The sequence below is a fragment of the Onychostoma macrolepis genome, chromosome 16, assembly GCF_012432095.1.
Source record: "Onychostoma macrolepis isolate SWU-2019 chromosome 16, ASM1243209v1, whole genome shotgun sequence".
NCBI classification, from domain to species: domain Eukaryota; kingdom Metazoa; phylum Chordata; class Actinopteri; order Cypriniformes; family Cyprinidae; genus Onychostoma; species Onychostoma macrolepis.
This window is the reverse complement of record NC_081170.1, coordinates 15,717,936-15,732,707: the sequence shown is the minus strand read 5'-3', so window position 1 is coordinate 15,732,707 and position 14,772 is coordinate 15,717,936. Positions and strand designations below refer to the sequence as shown.

The 14,772-nt window shown below is 38.8% G+C and overlaps 1 protein-coding gene and 3 non-coding genes across 4 annotated transcripts; 1 reads left to right on the top strand and 3 right to left on the bottom strand.

Moving 5' to 3' along the window:
* Nucleotides 1-4: 4 nt before the first annotated feature.
* On the top strand, nt 5-13,782 carry tmem67 (transmembrane protein 67). The gene is made up of 28 exons (XM_058747889.1): nt 5-262; nt 567-655; nt 747-837; nt 986-1,085; nt 1,181-1,250; nt 1,364-1,435; nt 1,534-1,596; nt 1,693-1,847; nt 2,806-2,914; nt 2,996-3,082; nt 3,449-3,514; nt 3,643-3,799; nt 3,887-4,010; nt 4,090-4,195; nt 4,363-4,419; nt 4,493-4,591; nt 4,666-4,764; nt 5,325-5,411; nt 8,072-8,171; nt 8,303-8,442; nt 9,304-9,444; nt 9,536-9,616; nt 9,762-9,878; nt 9,957-10,073; nt 10,380-10,484; nt 10,578-10,680; nt 10,765-10,907; nt 10,977-13,782. The coding sequence occupies exons 1-28, from the start codon at nt 70-72 to the stop codon at nt 11,055-11,057; spliced, it is 2,952 nt and encodes a 983-aa protein (XP_058603872.1). The 5' UTR covers nt 5-69; the 3' UTR covers nt 11,058-13,782.
* trnat-ugu (transfer RNA threonine (anticodon UGU)) lies at nt 11,457-11,529 on the bottom strand. The gene has a single exon. It is a non-coding gene; the product is annotated as a tRNA-Thr (tRNA).
* On the bottom strand, nt 12,056-12,128 carry trnat-ugu (transfer RNA threonine (anticodon UGU)). Its single transcript has one exon. It is a non-coding gene; the product is annotated as a tRNA-Thr (tRNA).
* Nucleotides 13,783-14,335: 553 nt separating the features above from the next.
* Nucleotides 14,336-14,408, bottom strand: trnat-ugu (transfer RNA threonine (anticodon UGU)). Its single transcript has one exon. It is a non-coding gene; the product is annotated as a tRNA-Thr (tRNA).
* Nucleotides 14,409-14,772: the final 364 nt, after the last annotated feature.

The following is a 14,772-nucleotide window of genomic DNA, read 5'->3' as shown; positions in this document are numbered from 1 at the left end:
AGCGCGCGCACTCTGCACGCCCTCTGAGCGTGAACAGGAACCGGTACGTCATCACGCGTCATCTGCACCATGGCGACGGAGACGCTGAGAGCATTTGTGTGCAGTTTCTCCGTCATAGTCCTGTTCAAACTAAACGTTTTTTTCTGCCAGCAGTTCTCTATATCTTTTCAGCAGCCTTCGGATTGTGGTGTGGACAGTTATTTTGATATTTCGAGATTGTCTTGTGTGAAATGCGGGCCGAATCAAGTCAGCAGCAAATCAGGTACCGTTACGCGTAGCACAGATTAGTTTGCTTTGTTTTGACCAACCTAACCTGTAGATAACAGACGTTGTACACTAAAAAGCAGTCATTTGCTGATATATTGTCATATTTGTTTTTAATTTAACCTAGAGTAAGTATCTTAAGAGTGAATCAACTGCATGCGCGCTAATAAAACGTTCTGCATTTGCATCTGCGCATAGTAAACAAATAAGTGTTTAAAATGAATGTAATTATAAACACGGAACTTTATAATACACTTAATTGTAAACCAGCTTGTATGTTTGTGTGTATTTCTGTCATATAGGACTGGCATGTGAGTGTCAGACTGGTTTCAGGGTGCTGGTCAGCAACGGGGCGTCCATCACGTGCCAGCAGTGTCCTGATGCTAATCAGGTTTTGTATTAAATTTAAATGACTAATTTTAGATCTTATATTATTAATAATATTAATACTTTCATACATTTATATGTACTCTCATTCATAGGGGGTCACCCAGGATGGGTATGGGTGTGTCAGTTGTTCTGGAAGTGTAGGGGAGAATGGCAAGTGTCAGTGTCCTAAGGGAAGTGTGTTGGGTAAGTGCTTTTCATTTTAGTTGTGTATAAATAACCATGAATCAAATGTAGGATGTTTTTTTCTTTCTTCTTCTCTGAAACAAGCACTCAAATTGTTTATGTACTCACAGAATTGTTTATGATTTTATGACATGTCTGCATTGGTCAGTGGAAAGAGATGGGAACGGGAATCCATTAAATGAATCACGATGTGAAGCATGTAATGCAACAGAGCCCGCATTTTCTGCCCCAGATACAACAGGCAACAGGTAACTCTGCTGTTTCTATCAATGCCACTGGATTTTCATGTTGATCTTCATGTCGTATAAATTGATTCATTTTGTTTGGACATGTGTATGCTTAGGTGTGTAAGATGTGAGGACTCCTTCATCAACTCATCTCAGTCTTGTGTTTGTGGTATTTCAAATGTACAGGTGAGAATCTCAAACATTGGCAGGCAAATGTTTATTCCAAACTTTTGACCGGTAGTGCATGTATATGTTTATGTTATGCATTGATACTGATTATTGCATTGCTCTGTTTACAGGCAGGTGGGATGTGCTTCCCTTCAAATGGTCTACCTACCTCAGTTGTCCCAAATGTCATCTTTAGCCAACTGGTAAGAATTCAAAGTTAACACTATGAGTTGTGTTTGTGTACTTCTGTTAGCATGCTGAGATTTGTTGCTTTAAAGTGTGAAGTGTTTGTGTTACACAGGCCAACTCTGTCCTATCGGCATGGTTTTCAAACTTCATGTATTCTTCAGCAGCTGCCTGTTTGGTAAATTTCTACATATATGCTCAAGTCTGTTTTAAATGTTTACACGTCAGGCTTTGCTTTGGAACATATTTAAGTTTTGCTTATTTTGCTCTGTAGTTGTTCTCCAACCGGACAGCATGTCAGTCTCTGGGCAACATGTGTGTGATGAACATGCACTCCTTTAGCACAATCAACAATGATGCCTGTGGCCTCTACAACACAGTCTACAGAACAACAGCTGCTCAGGGCAGCAGCCAGGATGTCTCCTACTGGTAACATACATACAATTACTATATAGTACTTTACTGTTTACTATTACTGTTTACTTTAAATAATATAATCAGCTCAGTGTGTTGTGGCTCTTGCTATTTTTTTTTTTCTCTCTTGAGAAAAAAGTCTCTCAAACCTGGGTTCCAGGTTTCAAAAAATTAGACTTTATTGGCAAACAACAAAGCCGAGATATCCAGCTGTACATCTGAAATCTTGTGTCTCAGTGTTCTGTTTATATATCATTCAGTGAGTTTATTTATTTATTTATTTATTTTTTACCTCCTAGCTGTCATCCACATACAGTTATATTTCATACATCAAGATGTTTTTTTTTTTAAATTGTGGCAAACAAGCCCCCTATTATATTTTGTAAAAAAAAACTTAACATATGACTCTCTAAATGTTACCCTCATGATTCTTATTTTAATACATATTTCAGGTTAACACATGACTCTTTATAACCATTATATGACTATGCACTTAGAATAGGTTAAAAAAACTACATGCTCTAAAGGCAACCCCCATCACATGACTTCCATTAAACGCAGCTCTGAAAATGCATCTTTCTCATGATACATCTTTCTTGTGATACAAGATAATATAGAAAACCACTATAAGTTCAGATCTTAAGTCTATTTTGCCATAATGATTAGCTGATTGTGATTTATCCCTCTCATCAAAAGGGCAGTGGAGTGCTAGATTGGAACCCCAGGCTATTTAAAATAACCATAGGAGATCCGTCATGTGCAATGTTATATAATTAAATACAGTGTAACTCATTCAAGATAAATTGTTTCCTGTCTCAGAAGTGATATGGGCAGACCTGATTTGTTCTGATATTATATGATGTGGTTATGAAGTGTTCTGTAAAGTATTTAAATTCACAACTAATGGGTGAAAGAATCCAGTTTACTTGTATTTGTGACACACATAGACCCTCACTCTCATTTGTGATTCTAGGAGGGCAAACCTGCCTTGGCTTTACTATGGAGACCAGCTTGGGTTGGCATCACGGATTCTACAGAATGAGCCGCTTCCTGTTGGATTCAGCTTTAAAGGGACACAAAAGGTAAACACTTTTGACATCTAAACATTTTGAAAGCATAAGCATACATGTAGTCATTTTCACAAACCTTCCTCTCACTTTCAGAACACTAACATCGAGCTGCGGGCTGCTGTTTACTCAGTGCGTGGGGAGTTTTTGAGATGGGAGAGCGTTGGTGGAGGAAACCTCCAGGTAAGCAGGCATGATTACTTTCTCTTCTGAGGTCAAATTCACAAATAAACTGTACTGTGTATATTTATTATGTATATATAAATACACACATGCATGTATATATTTAAGAAAAATATGTTACATTTATATATAATAAATTATATGAAAATAAATATATTCATCTAAATATTTTCAAAACATATGCTGTATGTGTGTGTCTTTATATATAAATATACACATACACAGTACACACAAATATTATATAAACAAAACTCTTATTTTGGATACGAGTAATCGTGTGACAGCACTAAATTTATTTAACTTGTTTTGAAATTGTAATTGTAAAGCGTTATATAAGAAAAATATGCTTAATTAAATCCTCTGTAGCTGTGTCCAGACACCCCTACCAGACAACAGTCTGCTTTCACGTTTGGGACAGCCTACAAGCAGAGTGTGAGTCTGACTTATCTTCTGTTGTTGTCCATATGTGTTCCATATTTAGCAATGTGTTTCTCCGTTTGGTCAGTATACATGTTTTTATTTTCAGCTGAATATGTGAAGGTTTTTTTTTCTTTTCTTAGTGTGTGCTGTCTGTGTCAGAGCTTCTGAATAGGTATCCAGAGCCTGTGTTCTATGACGTGTTCCTGGTCATTCAGAAGCCACAGGAGGACACGCGTCTTCTTGCAGTGCCTCTCTTAAATATCAACCAGCAGTTTAATGGCCAGTTCACTAATGAGGGTACAACATACAAACACATTTTTTGATCAAACACTTCCATATCATGGCCTTGCCGCTTTATCACCATGCTGGCTTCTCTTGTGTCAGGATCTAACATCAATAACTGGTTACTGACCCGAAGGTTGATGCTTGTGGACACGTTGAGTGGAAGGCAAAACTCTTTGAGTTCTTCACCTGGGGTCATACGTGTGGCCTCTAACATTAAGATCGGGTTAGTACTACGCACTCACAAACACATAAAACACACATAGTGGGAGATCACACCAAGCTTGATGTCCTGCACTGAACAGGTTTCGGCTGGTGCCAAATACACAGAAGGGACAGGTGTACCCCCCTCTGATGACTGTGACTTACTCAGATATACCTGTCACTTACCCCACCACACAGACTGTTACAGTAAGTCCCAAGCATATGTTAATACAATTAATCAAAAAATCTTTTATTCTTTTGACAGATAGGATACATAGTGTAAATGTAATAAATGCTAAATATTTTGCACATTTTGAAGTGTTTATGTGATCAGCCAAACAGGTTAATTTCTGTTTTTATGTACATATCTACAGGTGTCATTCTCTCTTGAGTATATGATGGACCAGGAAGAAGCTCGGGTCAAAACTGATGTGAGTATAAACAACGAAAATCAGTTTTCTGTTTTATGTTGATGAGCTTATTCATATGTCTATTCATATCTAGATTGCTCTTGGTGTGCTGGGTGGGGTGGCTGTTGTCCACTCTTTATTGAAGACAGCAAGCTGGAAAAGAAGAATTGCATCTCCTCTCATTGACCTGCAGGTAAAAGCTCACATTCAGAGATGATTATAAACAATTCACAACCCAGATGCATAATAATGTCATTTCTGTTTCAGACCATTATGAAGTTTTTGGTGTTCTATGCTGGTGACCTGGCAAATATTTTCTTCATCATCACAGTTGGAACAGGACTCTACTGGCTCATATTCTTTAAGGTTTGCATTTATCATGTCTGTGAGTGGCAATTTCTAGTCTATTATGAATATGATTAAGCCTCACATGAGTCTTTTTTCCTTTTTCTTTCTTTTACTTTTCCTCTCAATATTTTCCAGACAGTAGAGGCAAGTCTATCACTTTTTCTGTTGTTAATGTAGTCTCACCCACTTATCAGACATCAGTTTAGTATCTGTGTTTCTGTGAATTTCTTCCACTGTCCTGTCAAATTAGGTTTTTTTTGCTAGGATGTGCAGTCTATACAAACCCTTTATTTTTTGATGGAGTTCTTTAGGTCTAAAGGCCTGTCCACAGCAAGACAAGCTCTGTGCAACTTTGCATTTCTGACAGCCACTTGTCAAAGAAAGGATGTCAAACAGTATTTACATGTTATCAGACTGTTTATGCTCTGTTTGTGTGTGCCATCAAGACATAGTTTTATATAATAGCTGTAGCTTTGGTCATGTGAACAAAAGCATGAATCTTATTCATTCGCCAATGTGAACACACCTTAAAACAGAAATTAAGACCTATAAAGACAAGGCTTTTTGTGTATCTCCAGGCCCAGCTATTTGTGTCTGTGTTGCTGCCATTACCAGCTCAGGAGGAGCGATTTGTTGTTTATGTTGGCTGTGCCTTTGCTTTGAAGGTGAGTACAAATATGAGCATTAACTTATACGCTACAAGTTGCGTATTTAGAATCAGAATCAGCTTTATTCGCCAGGTGTGCGCAAACACACGAGGAATTTGTTGTGATTTTTAAGAAGCCATATCTGACATGAGAACAGAAACATTTAAATAAGACTTAACAATAAATAATAATGTGTATGAATCTGGAACAGAAGATTTATGTACAGATTTGTGCATTATTTACTCTATATATACAGCTGTATAGAAAATATGCATATTGCATATGTATTTACATAGTACTTGAGAGAGCGGTAATAATTAGAGATGGAGAATAAATTACAGGCATGAATTACAGAACACAGGTAATAATTCCTGTGTTAGCTGTTTAGGCTGGAGATGGCATGGGGGAAAAATTGTTTTTATGCCTAGATGTTCTAGTGCACCGAGATCTGTAGCGTCTGCCTGAAGGGAGAAGTGCAAACAGGTTGTGTCCAGGGTGAGAGGGGACTGTGATGATGTTACCTGACCGTTTCTTCACTCTGGAGTAGTACAAGTCCTGAAGGCTGGGCAGGTGCACACCAATGATCCTTTCTGCTGTCCTAACAGTCCGCTACAGTCTTCTTATATCTTCAGGGGGTTCTCCTGAAGTCCACTATCATCTCTACAGTTTTCAGCTCCAGGTTGTTAAGACTGCACTATACAGCCAGCTGCTCAACCTCTTGTCTGTAAACAGACTCGTCACCGTCCTGGATGAGGCCGATGACTGTAGTGTCATCTGCAAACTTCAGGAGTTTGACAGAGGGGTCATTAGAGGTGCAGTCATTTGTGTAGAGGGAGAATAGCAGTGACAAGACAAGACAAGACTCAAGTGTCCCGTTTAACCAAAGCTCAGCATTTATTAAGTCATCGGGGAGTATATATACGAAACGAGAAGTTACACCATTGGATGATCTTATCAGACACAGACATCTAAATCATCTAAATATGGAACAATGTCTCTTTAGCAATCAAGGCCAAAGTTTAGGACATATGCAAGCTCAGCACACATCAGCGCATCTTCTGGGCAAAAGGGCACAGAGTGTTTCTGCTAAAATCTAACAGGGAGAGAACACAGCCCTGAGGAGCTCCAGTGCTGATGGTGCGGGTGTTGGATGTGAGTTTTCCCAGCCTAACTAGCTGCTGCCTGTCTGTCAGGAAGCTGGTGATCCACTGACAGATGGAGGTGGGTATAGAGAGCTGGGTCAGTTTATTCTGAAGGGTATCCGGGATGATGGTCTTGAAAGCGGAGCTGAAGTCCACAAACAGGATCCTTGCATAAGTCCCTGGTTTGCAATCCCATGTTGACTGCATCATCCACAGACCTGTTTGCTTCGTAAGCAAACTGCAGGGGGTCCAGCATGGGTCCAGTAATGTCCTTCAGGTGGGCCAACACGAGCCTCTCGAATGACTTCATCATCACAGATGGGCCTTTGGCTTTCCTTATTTTCTGTCTCCTGAAGACTTTGCTTACATCATCTTCACAGATCTTAAGTGCAGGTTGAGAAACAGTAGGGGGTAGGGAGGGGGAGGGTGTTGATGGCTGTGCTGTGAGACGGTCAGAGTGGGTGTGGGGTGTCAGACCAGGCTTTTGCTTTTCAAACCTGCAGTAAAACTCGTTCAGGTCTTCAGCCAGTTGTTGATTGGCCTCAGTTGTTGTTTGGTTTCGGTGAAGCAAAGCACAGCAGAGTTTAAAAAATCCTTGTTTGTGTGGGTGAGGAGTTGTAGTTCGTCTGATTTATTTGCAAGCGAGCGGAGATTCACCAGATGAATACTCGGCAGCGGAGTCCTAAAACCGTGCCATCGGAATTTCACGTCGCCTGGAGTGCTTGTATAGGAACGTAGCTCCACCGACTAAAATGTCCAGTAAAACGTCTAAATGTTCAAACTTCGGCAATAAGTTATCTGGTGTGCTATTTCTTATGTCCAAGAGTTTGTTTCTAGTGAAGCTGATCGGAAAAACATTGCTTAAGACAGGACAAACAAACAAAAACAGTAAAGTACCAAGGAGCAACAAACCGAGGCAGCCATGTGCGGCACCATCTTGTTATTTAAAGGGTTACTCCACTTCCAAAATGAAAATTTTGTCATTTAATCACTTACCCCCATGTCGTTCCAAACCTGTAAAAGCTTTGTTCGTCTTCGGAACACAATTTAAGATATTTCAGATGAAAACTGGGAGGCTTGTGAAAACAGGGTATCCTTGTGGTGCGGCTGACAAAGAACAGCGTATGCTCTTTGCGTTCAGCGGATACTCTCCAAAATGGCGCTACAGAAGGAGGAGACGAATTATTGAATAAATCATTATTTTTGTTTTCTTTATGCAGAAAAAGTGTTCTCGTCACTTCATTAAATTCAGATTGAACCACTGATGGCAGATGGACTATTCTGATGATGTCTTTCATACTTTTCTGGGCCTTGACAGTGGTATTTACTTGCCAGTCAATGGGACAGTCACAAGCCTCCCAGTTTTCATCCAAAATACCTTAAATTGTGTTCCGAAAACGAACAACGGTTTTTCAGGTTTGGAATGACATGGGGTAAGTGATTAATGACAAAATTTTCATTTTGGGGTGGAGTAACCCATATATGTCTGTCTATTCCCTTCTTCCCAGGTTAACCCAACTTTTTTTTTTGTTACAGACTGTACAATTTCTTCATAAGCTTTTTGTTCAGCTGTCTGTGGATATTTTCTTCATAGACTGGGAAAGACCTCGTGGTAAAGCCAGTAAACATGTGGAGGGTAATTACAGTGTTTCTCTAATGGGCTTCTCAAATGCATGTTCCATTATACCGATACGAACTCTACACTTTAAATCCAATTTTATATTTTTTAATGATACATATTCTATAATTATGTTGTAATGTGCTCAGGGTCTGGTGAAGCAAAAAGTCAAGCATCTCCTGTCAGTATCTGGAGAACATATTTTGTGGCCAATGAGTGGAATGAGATTCAGACGATTCGCAAGATCAACCCCACATTTCAGGTCATTGCTGTGCTTTTCTTTTTGGAGGTAAGGCCAACAACACACAGTCTACAGTTTGCCTCAAAACCTATTTCCAAAACTGGCCGCTTAAAGAATATACTATCTTGTTAAGGACTCTGTTAAAGGTGACATATCATGAAAATCCGACTTTTTCCTGTTTAAATGCTATAATCTACCAACCCAGAAAACATAAAAAAAAGAACAACCCAGTAATTGTTTTTTTTGTAAGCCTTTCTCTGCAAGCTTGTGAAAAAATTAGCCATTTCCACCCACGGCGCCGCCATTGTGTTTTCACAAACAACAACGGTGTACCAGTAATGCCATGCTAACTGTTCTGTCTTTGGCTGCACCGATGACATTTCCCAGCTGTTTACCTTCACATACATAACTGAATGATTTTGTAACGTGTGTTTTTAACATAAACTTGTGTGTATTTGGCAGTTTAAGCGCAATAAGACATTAAAGACAACTTAGTTTAGTATTAACATGCCATGTAACAGCCACTTTCTGTGCGCATGCTTCAGATGTGTGTGCTCAGAAAACCCGTATATCAGAAGTTTAAACTGATATGGCTTTAAAAGGCATGACTTCAGTGTGATAGACATGAAAAACGAAACAAAACTTTTTTTTTTTTGTAGCAGACTATCTGAGATACGAGCTGTAAAGGCATAGCTTTATTCTGGAAAAGGGGATGGGGAGCAGCTCATTTGCATTTAAAGAGAAATGCACGAAAACAGCCTGTTTCTGCTTCTGCTCAAAATAGGCATTTTCAAAATGATATAATAAATGATCTATGGGGTATTTAGAGCTGAAACTTCACAGACACAATCTATGGATCTGGGGGCATAATAGGTCTCCTTTAACAAATGTCGAATATTGTGTTTGCAGGTGGTGGGCTTCTCAAATTTGGCTCTAAGAGACCCCTCATCCGAACTGCGTCGGTCTCCTGAGGCATACACTCCGCCATGCAGCCTCATACTCCGCTACGGTGTGGCTTCTGCAATGTGGCTATGCATTGGCTTAATACAGGTAAAAACATGTATACTTAAAAACAAGCAGCCTCTTGGTGTGTGTCACCTGTGCTGTTTCACATGTTCCTTTCTGTGGCATTTTGCCTTAGGTGATATTCTTCACAGTAGTCCATGAACGCTTTGTTGAAGACAAAATTCGCCAGTTTGTGGATCTGTGCTCAATCAGCAATGTAAGTATTAGGCTAGAAATCTTCTTTGCAGATAGACTGTAATTCATAGACAATAAGTGTACAATTTTAGACTAACATACAGTATGTAATGGTTTAATGTTGCTTGAATTTTGTCTTCTATTGTGTGTATGTGTGTATCTGTTAGATCTCAGTGCTGCTGCTGTCTCATCGATGTTTTGGCTACTACATTCATGGACGTTCTGTTCATGGTCATGCTGACACTAACATGGATGAGATGAATACAAACCTGAAGAGGGAGGCGGTAGGATGAATTTTGAGTCTTACATTTAATAATAGAGGTTTGAATGGATGACTTATTATTTTTTTTTATGCATTGTAGGAGAATCTTTGTGGCCAAAGGGGACTTTTGCCGAACTCAGACACTCAGACATTTCAGATTTCAATAACCAACCGCCTGCGAGCACAATATGACCGGATAATCGAGCCAATCAGCAGGGTATAAACACAAACATAAACACTTATATTTACTTATCTAAAAGAGGACAAACCATAGGCTTTTATTGTTTTTAACAAGCAAATAATGATAAAGCATATTTCATATTAAGAAATGTTATTACAAACAAGAAAACATTTTCCATTTTTTTTTTTTTTTAATGAATCATTTTTACCTTTTGCTGTGATCCCTGATTTTGTCACATTTAGCTTACTTCTGAAGACAATTTTTTCCCCAAGGTATAGCACAGTAATCTCCCACACAAATCACTCTTGGTAAAGGTGGCTAATAATGTCTCTACCCCTACAGAGAAGTGGGCCCTCAAGGTTGGTGGATGCTTCAGCCAATCCATGTGAGCAGAGCACAAAAGCTTACCATACTATGAACCGATTTCTGGGCTCTGTCATTGATCATGTGAGGATTTCATTTCACTGATGCTTGTGATTTTTCCAGTAGTTTATTATGGTTGGTCTGTGTTTTGATTGGCTCTGAATGCTGTTTTCTCAGGCACATCGTGAGATGGATTACATAGTGAAAGATAAGCTGCTATTTGAGAGACTTATTGGTATGGAGTTTATAGAGCCACTGGATAAAAGCATCTTTTATAATGGTAAAAAAACACTCTGCAAATCTTATCAAATCATTAGTGTTTTGAGTGATTGAGTGAAAATGTTTTTTGTTTATCTTCTCTCAGATGATTCTCACTCATTCGCTGATGTCCTCTTTTATGGTAATGAGGCTGTGCTGTTGATCTTTGACACCCTCTTTTTCTGTGTGGTGGATCTGGGCAGTCAGAACTTCATTCTCGCAGCTGTGTTGACATACCTTCAGCAGCTGGTTAGTATATGTGAATATGTGAATGAACTGGTTTATTTCGAGTTGATGTTTTAATGTGCTCTCCTTCAGGTCTTCAGATTAATCCGAAATGGAATGGGCCGCAGGAACCTAGCAAGCAAAACTCTGGTTGACAAACGATTTCTCATCTAGTTCCTCTGCTTAATCTATCTGCTTTCTGTTGTCTTAATGGTGTTTCTGTTTTATGCCATGGCAGCCTTCAGATTTTTGTATTGTTTTTGTATAAAACTTTATTTGTGCAGGATTTTTGTACATTCTATGCCAAGACAGTTCAGGATTTGATGTATAAATGTTTTGATATTGAAATATTTTTAAACAATTAAATCTGTTCTTGGTTTTTTTGAGGCCTTTCCTGAGTAAATTTGATTCTACATGGTATGCTTCAAGTTTTTTAGAAGTTCTTCAGAGCACACAAGTCAGACACAAGTGATGGCTCGTAAGTGTTCCTCTTGTCAGTTCTATCTATGTGGTTCTCTTGGAAGTAATGTATGTCTGCAAATGGTTTTTGATACTTGTTCAAAATTAATTCATAGGCCCCAGCGAGGATTGAACTCGCGACCCCTGGTTTACAAGACCAGTGCTCTAACCACTGAGCTATGGAGCCTCACCTAGTCTTGTGCTGTCCTTATTGTCCTTATACAGTCTTTCTGTATCTCTAAGGGGTGTGTCTGGCACACCAGAAGGGAACACTAGTCACATGAGCACCTATGCAGGACAGTCATACATCACCGATATCAAGTCAAACATATCACAAGAAGAGCAAGTTATGATATTTTGATTAAAGATCACAAAGTCAAAAAATTGATTTGGTGCTCAAGAAACATTTCTTACTATTATCAATGTTGAAAACAGTTGTGCTGCTTAATATTTTGTTTTACATCGTTTATACCGTCTCACCAGATTGGAAAATGATTAGTAATTTCTTTGCTTGGTTGCAACCAATCTTGTGTCTATTTTGCTACATTTGACCTCTTTCAGGATGGTTGAACACCTGTGATGTGTCTTAGCTTTCATTTTTTGTTTACTCACAGTTGAACACTTCATATCAGACTTGCTCCGTTCTGGTCTATTGTAGCACTAGTCATCTATAGCTGTAAACTTTTTTTGATAACTACTCAAAAGTGTCTGTTAGGCCCCAGCGAGAATTGAACTCGCGACCCCTGGTTTACAAGACCAGTGCTCTAACCACTGAGCTATGGAGCCTCACCTGTATTAGTGTTGTCCTTGTTACCATATGAAAAGTACATATGAAAAACTGCTCAAAGGGTGTGTCCAACATTTGATTGTTTGAAGTTCAGGAGGAATGACAAACATGTGACTCATCTGTCACAAATGAAATCCTTCTGTCTGCATAACTTCATTGTTCATCCAATCCTAGTACATTATAATTGTGCTAAACAGATTATGAACAAAAAAATGACAACAGATGTGGCTTTTTTGCACATCAATGTTTTAATTTTTTCCTATATGCCTATGTTTTTATATATAGGTGCATCTCAATAAATTAGAATGTCGTGGAAAAGTTCATTTATTTCATATAAATTCAGTGCACACAGACTGAAGTAGTTTAAGTCTTTTAATTGTGATGATTTTGGCTCACATTTAACAAAAACCCACCAATTCACTATCTCAACAAATTAGAATACTTCATAAGACCAATAAAAAAAAAAACATTTTTAGTGAACTGTTGGCCTTCTGGAAAGTATGTTCATTTACTGTATATGTACTCAATACTTGGTAGGGGCTCCTTTTGCTTTAATTACTGCCTCAATTCGGCGTGGCATGGAGGTGATCAGTTTGTGGCACTGTTGAGGTGGTATGGAAGCCCAGGTTTCTTTGACAGTGGCCTTCAGCTCATCTGCATTTTTTTGGTCTCTTGTTTCTCATTTTCCTCTTGACAATACCCTATAGATTCTCTATGGGGTTCAGGTCTGGTGAGTTTGCTGGCCAGTCAAGCACACCAACACCATGGTCATTTAACTAACTTTTGGCAGTGTGAACAGGTGCCAAATCCTGCTGGAAAATGAAATCAGCATCTTTAAAAAGCTGGTCAGCAGAAGGAAGCATGAAGTGCTCTAAAATTTCTTGGTAAATGGGTGCAGTGACTTTGGTTTTCAAAAAACACAATGGACCAACACCAGCGGATGACATTGCACCCCAAATCATCACTGACTGTGGAAACTTAACACTGGACTTCAAGCAACTTGGGCTATGAGCTTCTCCACCCTTCCTCCAGACTTTAGGACGTTGGTTTCCAAATGAAATACAAAACTTGCTCTCATCTGAAAAGAGGACTTTGGACCACTGGGCAACAGTCCAGTTCTTCTTCTCCTTAGCCCAGGTAAGACGCCTCTGACGTTGTCTGGATCAGGAGTGGCTTAACAAGAGGAATACGACAACTGTAGCCAAATTCACGTCTGTGTGTGGTGGCTCTTGATGCCTTGACCCCAGCCTCAGTCCATTCCTTGTGAAGTTCACCCAAATTCTTGAATCGATTTTGCTTGACAATCCTCATAAGGCTGCGGTTCTCTCGGTTGGTTGTGCATCTTTTTCTTCCACACTTTTTGCTTTCACTCAACTTTCTGTTAACATGCTTGGATACAGCACTCTGTGAACAGCCAGCTTCTTTGGCAATGAATGTTTGTGTCTTACCCTCCTTGTGAAGGGTGTCAATGATTGTCTTCTGGACAACTGTCAGATCAGCAGTCTTCCCCATGATTGTGTAGCCTAGTGAACCAAACTGAGAGACCATTTTGAAGGCTCAGGAAACTTTTGCAGGTGTTTTGAGTTGATTAGCTGATTGGCATGTCACCATATTCTAATTTGTTGAGATGTTTGATGGGTTTTTGTTAAATTTGAGCCAAAATCATCACAATTAAAAGAACCAAAGACTTAAACTACTTCAGTCTGTGAGCATTGAATTTATTTAATACACGAGTTTCACAATTTGAGTTCAATTACTGAAATAAATGAACTTTTCCATGACATTCTAATTAATTGAGATGCACCTGTATATATATATATATATATATATATATATGTGTGTGCTTTATAAAACAGTGGATATTTAAGAAATAAACGTTTTAAGTAATAATGTGCCTTTACCTTATATTAGATTTCACTTATATGTTTCCTAATAAGAGAAAACACACAGTGATACACAGATGTAAATCAATGCAATGAAACAAAATTTATCCAAAACATTCTTGCTTATATTCTGTAAAGTGCTTGAAATATCAGATCAGAAAGTTGCAGCACTACTTGCACTCACATGTAGGGTGAAATTCTGCATATAGTCTACAGCCCTTGGTGTCTTTTGTAGCCTTGAACAATTATCAGATCTATTGACAATCATTTACATCTGTAAACACTTTTGATAGTGGTTCAAAAGTGTCCTTTATGTATTAATCAGGCCCCAGCGAGGATTGAACTCGCGACCCCTGGTTTACAAGACCAGTGCTCTAACCACTGAGCTATGGAGCCTCACCTAGTCTTGTGCTGTCCTTATTGTCCTTATACAGTCTTTCTGTATCTCTAAGGGGTGTGTCTGGCATACCAGAAGGGAACACTAGTCACATGAGCACCTATGCAGGACAGTCATACATCACCGATATCAAGTCAAACATATCACAAGAAGAGCAAGTTATGATATTTTGATTAAAGATCACAAAGTCAAAAAATTGATTTGGTGCTCAAGAAACATTTCTTATTATTATCAATGTTGAAAACAGTTGTGCTGCTTAATATTTTGTTTTACATCGTTTATACCGTCTCACCAGATTGGAAAATGATTAGTAATTTCTTTGCTTGGTTGCAACCAATCTTGTGTCTATTTTGCTACATTTGA

Excerpts from the sequence above, each read along its gene's own strand:
- tmem67 (XM_058747889.1), top strand. The coding sequence starts at position 70 with ATGGCGACGGAGACGCTGAGAGCATTTGTGTGCAGTTTCTCCGTCATA. Across the intron at positions 4,011-4,089 it reads GCCTCTAACATTAAGATCGG|GTTTCGGCTGGTGCCAAATA; the intron begins GTTAGTACTACG and ends TGCACTGAACAG. Across the intron at positions 10,485-10,577 it reads TGGGCTCTGTCATTGATCAT|GCACATCGTGAGATGGATTA; the intron begins GTGAGGATTTCA and ends CTGTTTTCTCAG.